The sequence below is a fragment of the Onychomys torridus genome, unplaced genomic scaffold (assembly GCF_903995425.1).
Source record: "Onychomys torridus unplaced genomic scaffold, mOncTor1.1, whole genome shotgun sequence".
Lineage (NCBI taxonomy): Eukaryota > Metazoa > Chordata > Mammalia > Rodentia > Cricetidae > Onychomys > Onychomys torridus.
In genome coordinates, this window is record NW_023414046.1 from 3,855,628 (window position 1) to 3,869,457 (window position 13,830).

Genomic DNA, 13,830 nt, shown 5'->3' on the forward strand with positions numbered 1-13,830 from the left:
AAGCCCAATCTGTTCAATGACTATCATTCTAAATGAGTGTAAGTAAAAGACTGTCAAGTAGAGTCTGTGATGACCCTTTGATCATTATGTCACTCCTAATGCATGTGCTAGGGCAACTCATATTTCTAGTACCCCTAGCTCCAGAGAATTTTTCCATAGCTACTCAGTTACTCTCTCAGATGCTCTGCATGTGGTCACATTGTGCCTTCTTCAGCTTCATCACAAAAAAAGTAGGATACCTGCCCTCTCTGAACTTCATAGGTGTTCCTAGTAGCCCACCTTTGCCATTTTTTAAAGTAGCACGTGTCTCTTCTCTTTATATCTAAGCTGTTCGTTCTCTGACACTCATATCACATTTAACTCATATGTTTCTTCTTTCTGTAATTTTACTAGTTATAGCTGGCTGCATATTTTACCAATTTGGGCAATATACACATTTTGATTTTGTGTATTGCAGATAACTTTTTCAAACATAGCACTTTAGTCCATTAGTTTACACTAACAGTTCCATTAATTGATGTTTCTTCTTGTTTAGTGTGTAGGAGTTAGTGTTTGAGATTCATAAGTTACAAACTTACTTTGGTTTGTTTTCCTCTTGGACCTCATTGGCATGAAAGAATTAAGAATATTGAGCTGTTTTGTTACCCAGGTTATGTCTGCACGTATGTTCTGTCATGCGATTGCAAGTGTTCATGTACGCACCAGATGAATGAATGGACTGAGCCTTTGAACCTATTAGCCACTCTATCAAAATGATTTTCCTTTTTTTATAAAAACCTTACTGTGGTGCATGGGTTCTTTCACAGCAATAAGGAAAATATTAATAAACTAAAGCTTATTACATTTCCCTAAACTCTATTTTCACCCATGTCCTATTTCGTTATTTTTGCCACTTTCTCCTCCCCTGAGGCTGACCTATTAATGGGAAATGTTTATCAAAGTATGAACAGTCCACGCTTCCAAGAAACTTCTTTGGTTGTACTGTCTTCAATTAACCTGTGTTCCATAAGTTATATACCAATTTGTCCTACTCTGGGTTTTTCCTTTCATTTTATAACTGCCATCTTCTAAGACGCCCACATCTTGTATCCTCTCCATCCACAGCAGTTCTGTGTCTTCCATGCCAAGAACCGTCCCCGCCTCTCTCTTGTTGCTTTCATCTTCTTCTTCATTCTTCTATCTCCCTGTTTTTGTCTCCTATACTACCTGCCTGTTGTTCTCTAGGTCAAATTAATCTTACTTTGTATTGAGAACTTGGTCCTTGGGCATATCATTTGTGAATTCTATAGTGCCGCCTAACATAGTAAGTTTGGTATTTCTTCTATGTGATTTGATTTTGGGTAGTAAATTCAAACTAGAAAACATATCAGCAGAAAGTGTCCCAATAAGAAGAAGAGTTCCCAAACTTAATTACAAGGACAGGCATTCATAAACAGACCAGAAACACCAGGCAGGTACTACAACCATGGGATTTGAGACTCTAAAAGTTACCATCTGTACAAAAATAATGGTTTATTGAGTTTTAGTTTTTTGTCGAACTTCACCAGTTTAAAGTTCATGTACTGAAAATATCTTTGCTTCTGATAAAAACAAATGGCGATCATCAACATACTAGTAAATTCAATAACATATCTGATTGGTTTAGTTTCTTTGCCCAATAAAGTAATGAATATTATGGAAAATGGAAGCATTGTATCTGTAATGTCTTCAACTCTATCCTCAGAAACAACTGCAGATCAAGTTCAATGCCTTCCTCCACACCTAAGGTGAAAATATCCAGTGAATAAATGGCTAAAGTGCAATAAATTATACTTTTTTTTTTCTACACCAAGATGTTGGAAAGTGTGTGAGGTGTCCAGAGGAGCAGTAATGCGCATAGAGAGCAAACAACCAGTGCAGTTCAACAAAGGCTGTGGATTTTTTGACTAGCAAAGATCCTTGGGGATTGTCTCTTGCCTCTTTGGGCACTGTGCTCTCTCTGCCATTCACAGTTCTTGTTCTTGGGGGTCTTTGTCAAGCACCATGACACTCCCATTGTGAAAGGCAATAAACCGTACTCTTAGTTACATATTGCGTCATTCTCACTCATGTTTTGTTTTTCTTGTGCTCCTTGCTCTTCATTGGGCCCAGCCCAACTCAGCTACCTGCCATGCTTGCAACAAATCACATTTGGGGTTGCCTTCCCTGTGGCAGTTTTCCGACCTGTGTTGGCCAAAACAGTGACTGTGGCTTTTTGGCTTTCATAGTCCACAGCCCCTGGAAGGATTGAGTGTTCTTCAGTTGTTTCAAGGACACCCAACTACATCATTGTCCGAATATGTACCCTCCATCCGAAGTCATTCTCTGTGCAATCTGGCTGGCTATAGTTTCTCCCCCCCTTTATTGACACTGATGCACACTCTGAGCATGGCGCAAATCATACATTGTGTGCCAACAAGGTGCTTCAGTTACTGCATTCTCCCTGTGTCTTGGTATACCATGGCTTCCTTGCCTAGGTGAGCTTCTGTGGCTTTTCTTGGCCAGGAATCTCCCTGAACAAATTCAATGAAGCCAAAATTTCTGACTTTCAGGCATGTTATTGTTCTGCCACGTGTCTGGGTCACTTTTCTCCCCGTCTACCATGGCACCAAGGGCAAGGTCAATGGTGGTAGTGGGGTCTTCTCCATTTGTCCTCCAAGTGGCAGGTCTTGCTGGGTATGCATCTTTATTCCCTAAGTGCTATATATTTTTTTTTTTTTTTGTTCCCCCGAACACCCAGAGAGCAATTCTCTTCCAGAAGTTAAGGGGACGAAAACATCTTTACTGAACACTTATTTCATGAATTGTTAACTGACAACTGGTATGATTGTAACAGAGACACCCTGTTATGATACATCCCAAGATGTAATGCGTCAGCTAGTGAACCCTCTTTGTTTCTTCTACATGATAATGCTCAGCAAAATCATGTATAGTACTTATAATTGTACCATTTTGGTCTATAATCTTTCCACTCAGACACCTGTTTGTATAAAACCTGGCCTCTTGGATATTAGTGCATACGGGAATTGTTTTATCGTTTCTCCAATTTAAAGGTAATATTTGAATATAATATTCTCCCATGTTATTTCTTTTCATCCTACTGAATTATCTGTGGTGCCTTTATGTAAGAGAAAAACAGAGAAGTTTTGTAATAGAGGGAATTGGAATGTTTTTCAGCATGATGAATGTAATTTTAATCCTTGTGGATGTAGAAAGTGAATCCTGTTTGCACCTGGGGAGTATGAGGACGTAAAACTTAGCAGAAAAGAAAAATGTTTTTCTTAAATAGTTAGAAAGCAATCTTCTGAAATATGGTAAGCATGTCCTCAGATCTAAAATCATATATAGCTTTTTCCAAGAGAGGATGAGTTCAGCTATCAAATCACTCATCTTACAATTCATAGCCTCTGTATCAATTAGTGGCCAAATGGGATGTTCTTTTCTGTCTTCCAAGAATTACCTAAACACAGATTATGCACTAAGAGCACAACTCAAAAAAGCACAAATACCACTTATTGAAATTAAATGATTTTTTTTTTTGAGACAGGGTTTTTTCTCTGTGTATCATTTGCACCTTTCCTGGAAACTCACTTGGTAAGACCAGGCTGGCCTCAACTCACAAAGATCCACCTGCCTCTGCCTCCTGGAGTGCTGGGTACTTAACGGTTGTGTGCCGCACTGCTCCACAAAATAAAAGAAATTTTTAAAGTTTAAGTTTATATAGTACTACAACTGGAACACTGTTTTTTTCTCATTCATTGAAATAGATTTTCTTCTCATAACATCCCCTGATTATCGGTTTTCTCCCTCATGCCTCTTCAAGTTTCCTCAAGATCCTGCCCCACATCACCTTTCTATCTGAATACTGCCCCCATTTCTATCTCTCACTGCAAAACATTCAGGTTTCTATGGGATATAATAAAAAAATAAACTATGTAAAGAAAATCTAACACGCTGTTAATTGGTCAAAATTGGCAAAAAAATAGGAAAAGAGCCATAGAGAAGTCATTTAGAATTAAACACATGTGTTTCCCACATTCAGGAAAATCCACAAAAAAAAAAAAATTCTTACCTTGAACCCATTAATATACATGCAAGCCATGTGTAACGTTAAAAAAGTGGAGTAAGAAATATACATCATCATAAACCAAAAAGTGAGGAAAAGGGAAACTCTGACACAATACTATGAAGACATGACCCCCACAAATTAGGTTGGATGAGTTTTTGTGCTACCATTTGGACATGCTGTCCACCCTTAGAATAAAATTGTGTAAGTTTGAATTCCTTATTGAACAGCCTTTGAAGGAAAATAAATTTAATTAGCTGATGGTTTGTCAATTGGAGATTGCTTCTGGTTTAGAGATTGGTCTTGTGATCACTTCTACTTTCCAAGTGGGGACACCACTGGGAAAACTCAATATAAGCACTGTTCCTGTTTCCTCAGATTCTATGATTTATTTTAATTTATCAATCCCTTGTTTATTTAAGGGGCATTTTTTTTGGGTGTCCTCTGGTTATGTATTTGCTCCATCCCCCCATGAAACTTGGGGCTATCATCTCAAGGAGGCTGTGCTTCTTAAATATGTAACCTCTTAAAAGGAAGGGAGAGGGTTCACATTCTTCTTCTCCTTGACTGGCTTGATCCTTTGGCCAGGTGGCTTTTGCTCTCCTTCAGAAACAGAAGATGACTTCAAGCTGTTTACTTCCGTGTCTGGAATTTGGTGAATGTATTTTTTTAAATTTAATTTTAATAAATCCCATATTACACCCTAAAATAGACTCATATGTATTGACCTTAACAGTTCCCTCCATTATCTTGGCCTCTTACACTATTTTCTACTTATGCTTCCATGCTATTTTTCTGTGTCTTGTAGGGAGATATGTGAAGGAGGCACCCTTTTAAACTTGGTTTCTTCCTCTCACCATTATGGTCTGGCTGTTTATTGTCTGTTCCTATTTACTTCCTGTCTGCTGCAGAAATGTGCATTCTCTGAAAATGCCTGAGCAAGGCAATTTGATCTTGAATTAAAACACAATGCAACTACAAGACATTTTGTTTGTTCTTTAAAACTAATACAGTATTTGAAATTATACTGTAGGAAGCTGGATAACTAGTCTCTATTTGTTTAACTCAAGCAGTGGTCTGGTTGGATCAAATTGTGTGGGGTGTCTATTAATGTCAAACCCAGATGTTTGTTGCTGACCTTCTCCAAGATTTTGTGCAAACATTTTTCCTAGTTATTTTGCAAGGCAGGATATTATTATAAGATCAAAAGGGTTTTTGGGATGTGTTCACATTTTCAATTTCAAATGTTGCAATTGCCAACAGTACATTTCAGTACCCAAGGACCTAGAAATACTAAGTGAAATCTCAATTAAAGCACCATTTTCAACTTCTGCATATGTCAATCCATTGTAAGGTGAAGTTGTGAAGGTCTTATTACCATGGGTCCTTGTCATTTTCAGTCTGTGTTGGAGAACATCCCTATAATCCTGGGCCACAGCCTGTGGTTTGTCTTATGACTCCATGGGATCTCTTTAGGCAACAACTTAATTAGATGTGATCCAATTTCATTTTGTGATGAAATGCCAGTTGGGGTTCCATCTCCCAATATTATTAAGTGAATTCATTTAGATTAAGCTTCAGACATGTATGTTATTTATGAATCTTCCAGTGTATTTGTTGACATTAGTCTCATCAAGTGTCCTTTAATTTTAGCCATCCCCCGCCAAACATTTTAATCACTCCTCTTTCCTCCCAGTCCCCCCCTTCTTACCTGTTGTTCAAAGTTAGTTTTAAGAATGCACTTCCATGGGTGGCTAATGTGATGTTGAACATTCTCAAGTATTGCTCTGCCATGTGTGTTTCATCTCTTAGAACTCTTTAGTTTGCACTTTTCAAAATTGGCTATCTTTTTTCTTGTTCAGTTCTTCCATTCCTTTACTATAACAGATATACTAATACCTTTATCCCCAGGTTCCAAAAATGTTACTTTGTAGTGTTGCATCTTTCCATGGGTGTGTTTTACACCTTCATGTCAAAGATTTAGTTTTGAATAGCCTGTGCACTCTAAATTACATTCTTTTTTCCAATTGAAATTTTGTATATCATAGTATCAGTATATTATGGTCTTCTGTAAGTAATAGTACTATGTATTAGTGGAACATATTATTATGATATTTTAGCTTTTGTTATTTTTTTCTCCATTTCTTTGATCCTTTCCCAGAGTCCTGTATTTCTATTTGAATTTCTAAAGTTTTTTTTCATGTTTCTTTTAATTTTTTCTTTATGAGATGGAATTTTGCATGGATATTTTGCAGAATATTAGAGGCACTGTTCATAGTATAAGCATGTATTTTAACACATTATTAACTTATAATCCATCCAGAAACATGCAGGATAGTTTCATCTCAATGGTTGGTCCAGTTTTTCTTTCCTCAGTGTTCATAAATGTCCACCATGAAGATGTCACTTCCTTGGTGTCCATTTATTCTAAGTTTTCAAATGTTTTAGGGTTAGTGTAATGGAGTTCTTTACTGATATTTTCTGAGTCTGTAATGAAAGCTATTGGGGTCGCAGCCCCCCACCAAGAGCCTTCCCCCAGAGTTCCAAAAAGAGATATACTGGGTTGGTGGAATAATCTGTTAGGGATTCTGTAATAAATCTATGTTACACAAACTTCTTTAGTTAATACACTTTATTCCTTCTGAGTCTAGTTTTTCCATCTACATGCTTCTATTTGCTCCTCTTCCTTACTGCCTTTTCTTGCCTAAACTCTCGACCTCTTTCTGCATTTCCTTCAAAACAATCTTTAATTTCCCTTCATTTTAGTTCTGCCCCATCTTGTCCTTTCCTCATCTCATTCTTATCCATTTACTTATTCCCCACTGGCTCTTTCTCAACTTCTGTCCTCATCCTTCTAATCTTTTCTCTTCTAGTCCTCCCCTTCATAGTTCTCCCTCAGTCTAGTTAATGATTAGAATTCGCCCCAAATAATGGTGACATTGGATAGGTTAAAATAGAAACAAATAAATTAATGAACAAGTAGGGAGTTGGTGGGTAAAAATTGTGAAATTATTCCTAGGGTGAATCAGATGCTGAAGTGCTCCATTGTGGGAAGCAGACGTACAGCTACTTCAGCAGTAAATATCCAGATATTTCATGGGTCCATTCATGCCCCTCAAGGAACCTTCTGAGTATATTAGTTTAGGAAGCAAATAAATACTTGGTCTCAATCAATGTATTTTTCATTTACATTCAGAATATACTCGATATGGAGTCAATCCTCATGCCACGTCCAAAAGATGAAGGAATAACCCAAGATTTCAGCTCAAATTTTGTTATTTTTTTTTATCTGTTACAGAAATGATTATTTTTAATTTGCAATGATTTCTTAGATTTTTTGATAGTTTTTATTCTATTAGTTTACAATACTTAAATATATAAAACCGTGATTTTTAATTTAGCCCTAATACACAGATTTTAGAAAAGTTTTTAGGTAAATACATTTCTTATTTTTTCAATTTTTCTTTATTATTTGCAAACTCAGTCCAATGCTATCACAACACCCCTTTTCCTCCCTCCTCCCATGCCCAGCAACTCCTTTCCCAGCCTTCCACCATTCCAACATCCCCCAAAATTGAGGTCTCCATGCAAGGAGTCAAGCAGACCCCAGCACACTGAAATCTCGGCAGGTCAAGTCCCCTTCCCATTGCACCAAAGGCTGTGCAAAGGTGACACAACAAAGCACCACATTCGCAAACAGCCCGCCTACAGACCAGGGACAGATTCCAAATTCCCCTCCCCTGGGTGTCCCCCAAATGCTTTTGAGCCCAAAGAACTGTCTTCATATCAGAAGGCCTAGTCAGTTCCCATGTGGGCTCCACAAGCCCACCAGTCCATCAGTTCATGGCCTCCATCTTTTGTTGGCCAAGTCCATCTTTCATATCCCTCCCATTATGATCTCCAACGTTCTTGTCTGCAATATCTGTTCTTCTCTTTCCATCAATTGGATTTCCCTGAGCTCAGGCCTGATGCCTGGCTGTGGATCTCTTGTATCTGTCCTCTGTCACTGGAAACAAAAGCTCTATGATGACAGCTATGTTATTTGCTAGGCTTGTCACCAGGTAGACCAGTCAGGCCCCTTGGGACCAATTCCAGAACCACCCAAGGAAGGAGTCAAACTTGTGGAATCCTGACCGAGCCGCCCCCAAGACCCCTATCCCCTCTTCTCTTGCCCTATGTGCCTCATCTATCATGGTTTCCTAGGGTCTTTTCCTGTTTAGCTAGCCTCTAGCATCAACATCTTAGTCATCAGGGAAATATAATGGTTCTATGTAATTCATAAATGCTTGGGACTAAGAATAAAATTAAAAAGTAAGATTACTACTATCCCAGCCTTCTTTTAGACATATTGGCATTCAAAAGGAAAATCTCAGAGTATTTATTATACACACTGGACTGGTCCTCAGCCTGGAAACATTAATGTTGTGTCATTGCAAGAAATGGGGCAGAATTGGGAGGTCATCAGGTTTTACCGAAAAAAAGCCTCTAGAAATTACAGTCTTTTCAACAGTCTCTAATGTAATTTTATATGGCAATCTGTGTGTTTGAGTGTAATTTGTGATTTGGAAGTTTTGTGTGTACATGTGTTTGGATTTGTGGATAGGTATTGTGTTAACTTATGCACAAACCAGGACTACAGAAAAGCACTAAGAAGTACATTATACCCCTAAGGAAGGTGAATAAACATACAAAAAAGACAGGTAATAGGATACTCCAACCAAACAGTAAAACTTCAAGACCGGGAAGAAAACACAACACTTACTAACAAAAGTTAACTAGAAACTAAAACCATCACCTGGTCACATGCTAATATAATTTTGTTATGGAAGAAGTAGATAACACTCCTGATATCAGCACATGTCTAATTTTCCTCAGATGCCACCCTCTGTGTGCAGTGCTGATTGTGGTCCTGGAATGAAGAAATTCTTGCGGGAGGGAAGTGCAGCCTGCTGTTTTGATTGCATCCTGTGCCCAGAAAATGAAGTTTCTAATGAGACAAGTGAGTATTTGTTGCTGAGATAAATCCTTCATACAGAATATCTTCTCCCAAACACACTGGGAGGATCAAAGGTTCTAAAAGGTCACTGTACAAATAAACCATAGCACTTTCTCAAGTTAGGTTTTTGTAGGACTATGATCATTATCAATGTCATTTTAAGTAACATGTTATGCCATGACATACATCTTTGACTCATTGAAAAATCCATGGTAGGTGGCTTTTTATCAAAGAATGTTTTCATAATGAAACTACAAAGTGGGGGAATCCCATAAAAGGTCTTTGCTAGTGATTAATTTCCTGTGAAACTACATGTAGTTTAGAGTTCAATCATGAATCTTTAATCATATTTATTTTTATATTTACATATCTGTATGTGTCACTACATAAGTTTATAAGCACCGTGTATATGCAGGGAATCAATGAAATATAGAATATAGCTACTGATCCATTGAACTCTGCTAAGTGGGTTCTAGAAATCAAATATAAGTCCTCTGTCTCTGTAAGATTAATGAAGAGTGGAAATAAATCCTTAGGAAACTATAAGAAACTGTTCAGCATGATACAAACAAGTTCAACCCATATCCAGAGACCCCCTTTCAAAGTAACATTATGATTTGAAATCTAGAGAAATGTGGAGAAGTGTTTCCAAATAAGGTAGAAAATATGGAGTACTATAATCAATATCTTTATTTACAGTACAGTTAATAACATCAAAAAGTAGAAGATACAAAGGTTTTATGTGATTACAACTAGCTACAGTTATCCCAATGGTGTTGCCATCCTCAGTCGTTGTTAGTCAAATGATTATTTATTTGGGGTTGGTTACATAAAAATGGCATATACATAGATTTTTCTCTCATGATGCCTGTCATCCTACATAATGAATGTCCTTAAAGGACATTTATACCAGTAATACAGTTCAGAAGTTAAATCCCTTTCTACTAACCCTGATGATGAATTCATCCCTAGGACCCATGTAATAGAAAGGCATTGCCAACTCTTAGAGATTGTGTTCTGATCTCTATGCACTTGCACATACAGCTTACTGCAATTTGCTTAAACAAACTGTAATGAAATTGTTTTAAATATGAAACATAAGAATAAATGTATTTACAGCAATAAATACAACAAAAGTTAAATAAAATATTTTTTATTATTTCTTTAATTATTTGCATATATGTGAAATGGGTGGTTATGTGTACATAATTGCATATGCATGAGAGAGGCATCCAGGGCTCTGTAGTTAGAGTTACAGAAAGTTGTGAGAAACCCGGAATGGGTCCTGAAACTCCACTTAGGTCTTCTGCAAGTGCAGTAGATTCTCTTCACAAGTGAGACAACTTTTCATTCCCCTAAACAAAGTAATGAGTTACATGTGACCATAAATGCACTGTTTCATATTAAAAAAAACTTGACCCAAAAGCACATGATGTCTCTCTGCTACTATCCAATGATTCAGAGCAATTGTACTCAAGTTTCTTAAACTTCCCATGGTAGAGTCTGCAACTTATGGATGGGATAATATTCCTCCAAACAAAAATTCTGAGCTATCACTCTTGTTTGAGTGTTCTTCTTTTATTGTGATCATGGTGTTATATCAGTATCTACTTCACACTTGAGTGCACAAACATATTCTGAGACTCACATAGATGGAAATTAGTAAAAGAGGGGGAAATGCAAATAAGTAAAAGAGGAAGAAAGGTATCTGACTGTTCCCAAAGGTGATAGAATCAAGAAGAAGGGCATTTTGATAGTAAGTATGTTCAGAGCTTTCTGCCTTAAGGAGGGGGTTACTGTGTCTTATGAACAAGACTCATGGAAAAACCATCCATACTGCAATATAAAGACACAACTGTGTATATTTGTTAATTAATTGATTTTTTGCATTTACAAACATAAAGTTATATTTATGTAACTGTCTTCTTTCATTCTCATCCTCCTACTTCCCTCCTATAAACCCAATCACTCTCATATTAGAGCTCTGTTGTTACTTTTACATGTACATACATACACATATATACACACTCACACATACAGCTTACTCATTATGAAGGAACTCTAGCCAGAATGAGCATGGAAATATGGCTCTAGCAAGTCCTGCCCTTCTTCCCCATTCCCGTTGCCTTGTTAAAATCCATGACATTGCAGTGACAGTTTGAACAAAACTGGCCCTATTAGAGGTTGTAGTATAGTTGGAGAAGGTGTGGTCTTATTGGAGGATTTGTGGCACTGTGGATGCAGACTTTTAGGCCTCTTATATACTTAAGACATACCAAGTGAGATGGTTTTCTTCCTGTTGCCTGTGGATGAAAGAATTAAAATATTGAGCTGCTTTTCCAGCACTATGTCTGCATGCATTGCATCATGTACCACCATGATGATAATGGACTGAGCCTTTGAACTATTAGCCACTCTATCAAATGATTTCCTTTATAAAACCTACTGTGGTCATGGTTCTCTTCACAGCAATAAGAATTATAACTAAAGCTATTACATTCCTAAATCTAGTCACCCATGTCTATTCCCTTATTTTGTCACTTCCTCCTTCTGAGGCTGACTATCATGGGAATGCTATCAAGGTATTGAAGTCCAGCTTCCAAAAACTCTATTGGTTGTACCTGTCTTAATTAAACTGTTCCATAAAAGTTAAACAATTTGTCCTAACCTGGGTTTTCCCTTTCATTTTATAAGCTGCCATCTTCTAAGAGGCCACATCTGTATCCTCTCTATCCACAGCAGTTCTTTGTCTTCATGGCCAAAAACCTCTTCCCCTCTCTCTTGTTGCTTTCATCTTCTTCTTCATTCTCTATCTCCTGTTTTTGTCTCCTATAACCTGCCTGTTGTTCTCTAGGTCAAATTAATCTACTTTGTATTGAGAACTTGGTCTTGGCATATCATTTGTGAATTCTAAGTGCCCCTACATAGTAAGTTTGGTATTTTTTCTATGTGATTGATTTTGGGGTAGTAAATTCAAACTAGAAAACATATCACAGAAAGTGTCCCAATAGAAGAAAGAGTTCCCAACTATTACAAGGACAGCATTCATAAAACAGACAGAAACACCAGGAGGTACTACAACCATGGGATTAGAGACTCTAAAGTTACCTCTGTACAAAATAATGGTTATTGAGTTTATAGTTTGTCGATTCACCAGTTTAAGTCATGTACTGAAAATATCTTTGCTTTCTGATAACAAAACAAATGGCATCATCAACATACAGTAAATTCGATAACATACTGATTGTTTAGTTTCTTTGCCCATAAAGATAATGAATATTATGAAATGGAAGCATTGTTATCCTGTAATGTCCTTCAACTCTATCCTCAGAAACAAATGCAGATAGTTCAATGCTTCCTCCACACACTAAGGTGAAATATCCAGTGAATAAATGGCTAAAGCTGCAATAAATATACTTTTTTTTTTCTACACCAGATGTGGAAAAGTGTGTGAGGTGTCCAGAGGAGCAGTATGCCAATAGAGAGCACAACCAGTGCATTCACAAAGCTGTGATCTTTTTGAACTACAAAGATCCCTTGGGGATGTCTCTTGCCTCTTTGGCACTGTGCTTCTCTGCATTCACAGTTCTTGTTCTTGGGGTCTTTGTCAAGCACCATGACACTCCCATTGTGAAGGCCAATAACCGGAATCTTAGTTACATATTGCTCATCTCACTCATGTTTTGTTTCTTGTGCTCCTTGCTCTTCATTGGCCAGCCCAACTCAGCTACCTGCATCTTGCAACAAATCACATTTGGGGTTGCATTCACTGTGGCAGTTTCCACTGTGTTGGCCAAAACAGTGACTGTGCTTTTGGCTTTCATAGTCACAGCCCCTGGAAGGATGAGGTTCTTCATTGTTTCAAGGACACCCAACTACATCATTGTCATATGTACCCTCATCCAAGTCATTCTCTGTGCAATCTGGCTGCTAGTTTCTCCCCCCTTTATTGACACTGATGCACACTCTGAGCATGGCCAAATCATCATTGTGTGCAACAAGGGCTCAGTTACTGCATTCTACTGTGTCTTGGTATACCATGGCTTCCTTGCCTTAGGGAGCTTCACTGTGGCTTTCTTGGCCAGGAATCTCCCTGACAAATTCAATGAAGCCAAATTTCTGACCTTCAGCATGTTATTGTTCTGCAGTGTCTGGGTCACTTTTCTCCCCGTCTACCATGGCACCAAGGGCAAGGTCATGGTGGTAGTGGAGGTCTTCTCCATTTTGTCCTCAAGTGCAGGTCTGCTGGGATGCATCTTTATTCCCAAGTGCTATATAATTTTGTTCCGACCAGAGAGAAATTCTCTTCCAAAGTTAAGGGAGAAAACATCTTACTGAACACTTATTTCATAAATTGTTACTGACAACTGTAATGATTGTACAGAGACACCTGTTATGATACATCCCAAGATGTATGCGTCAGCTAGTGACCCTCTTTGTTTCTTCTAATGATAATGCTCAGCAAAATCATGTATAGTACTTTATTGTACATTTTGGTCTATAATCTTCCACTCAGACACCTGTTGTATAAAACCTGGCTCTTGGATATTAGTGCATACGGGATGTGTTTTATATTTCTCCAATTTAAAGTAATATTTGAAATAAACTCCATGTATTTCTTTTAATCACTGAATTACTGTGTGCCTTTTAATGTAAGAGAAAACAGAGAAAGTTTGTAATAGAGGGAATGAATGTTTTCAGATGACGAATGTAATTTAATCCTTGTGGATGTAGAAAGTGAATCCTGTTG

General features: G+C 37.6%; 1 protein-coding gene across 1 annotated transcript; it reads left to right on the forward strand.

The window, feature by feature from the left end:
* The first annotated feature begins 8,941 nt into the window (after positions 1-8,941).
* Positions 8,942-13,418, forward strand: LOC118576624 (vomeronasal type-2 receptor 116-like). Its single transcript, XM_036176817.1, has 2 exons — positions 8,942-9,083; positions 12,517-13,418. Exons 1-2 carry the CDS (start codon positions 8,942-8,944, stop codon positions 13,416-13,418), a joined length of 1,044 nt encoding a protein of 347 aa, XP_036032710.1.
* Positions 13,419-13,830: the final 412 nt, after the last annotated feature.

Bases quoted from the DNA above. Each gene is read 5' to 3' on its own strand.
- LOC118576624 (XM_036176817.1), top strand. From the start codon at position 8,942: ATGTCTAATTTTCCTCAGATGCCACCCTCTGTGTGCAGTGCTGATTGT. The intron at 9,084-12,516 runs GTGAGTATTTGT...TTTCTACACCAG, and splicing joins TGAAGTTTCTAATGAGACAA to ATGTGGAAAAGTGTGTGAGG.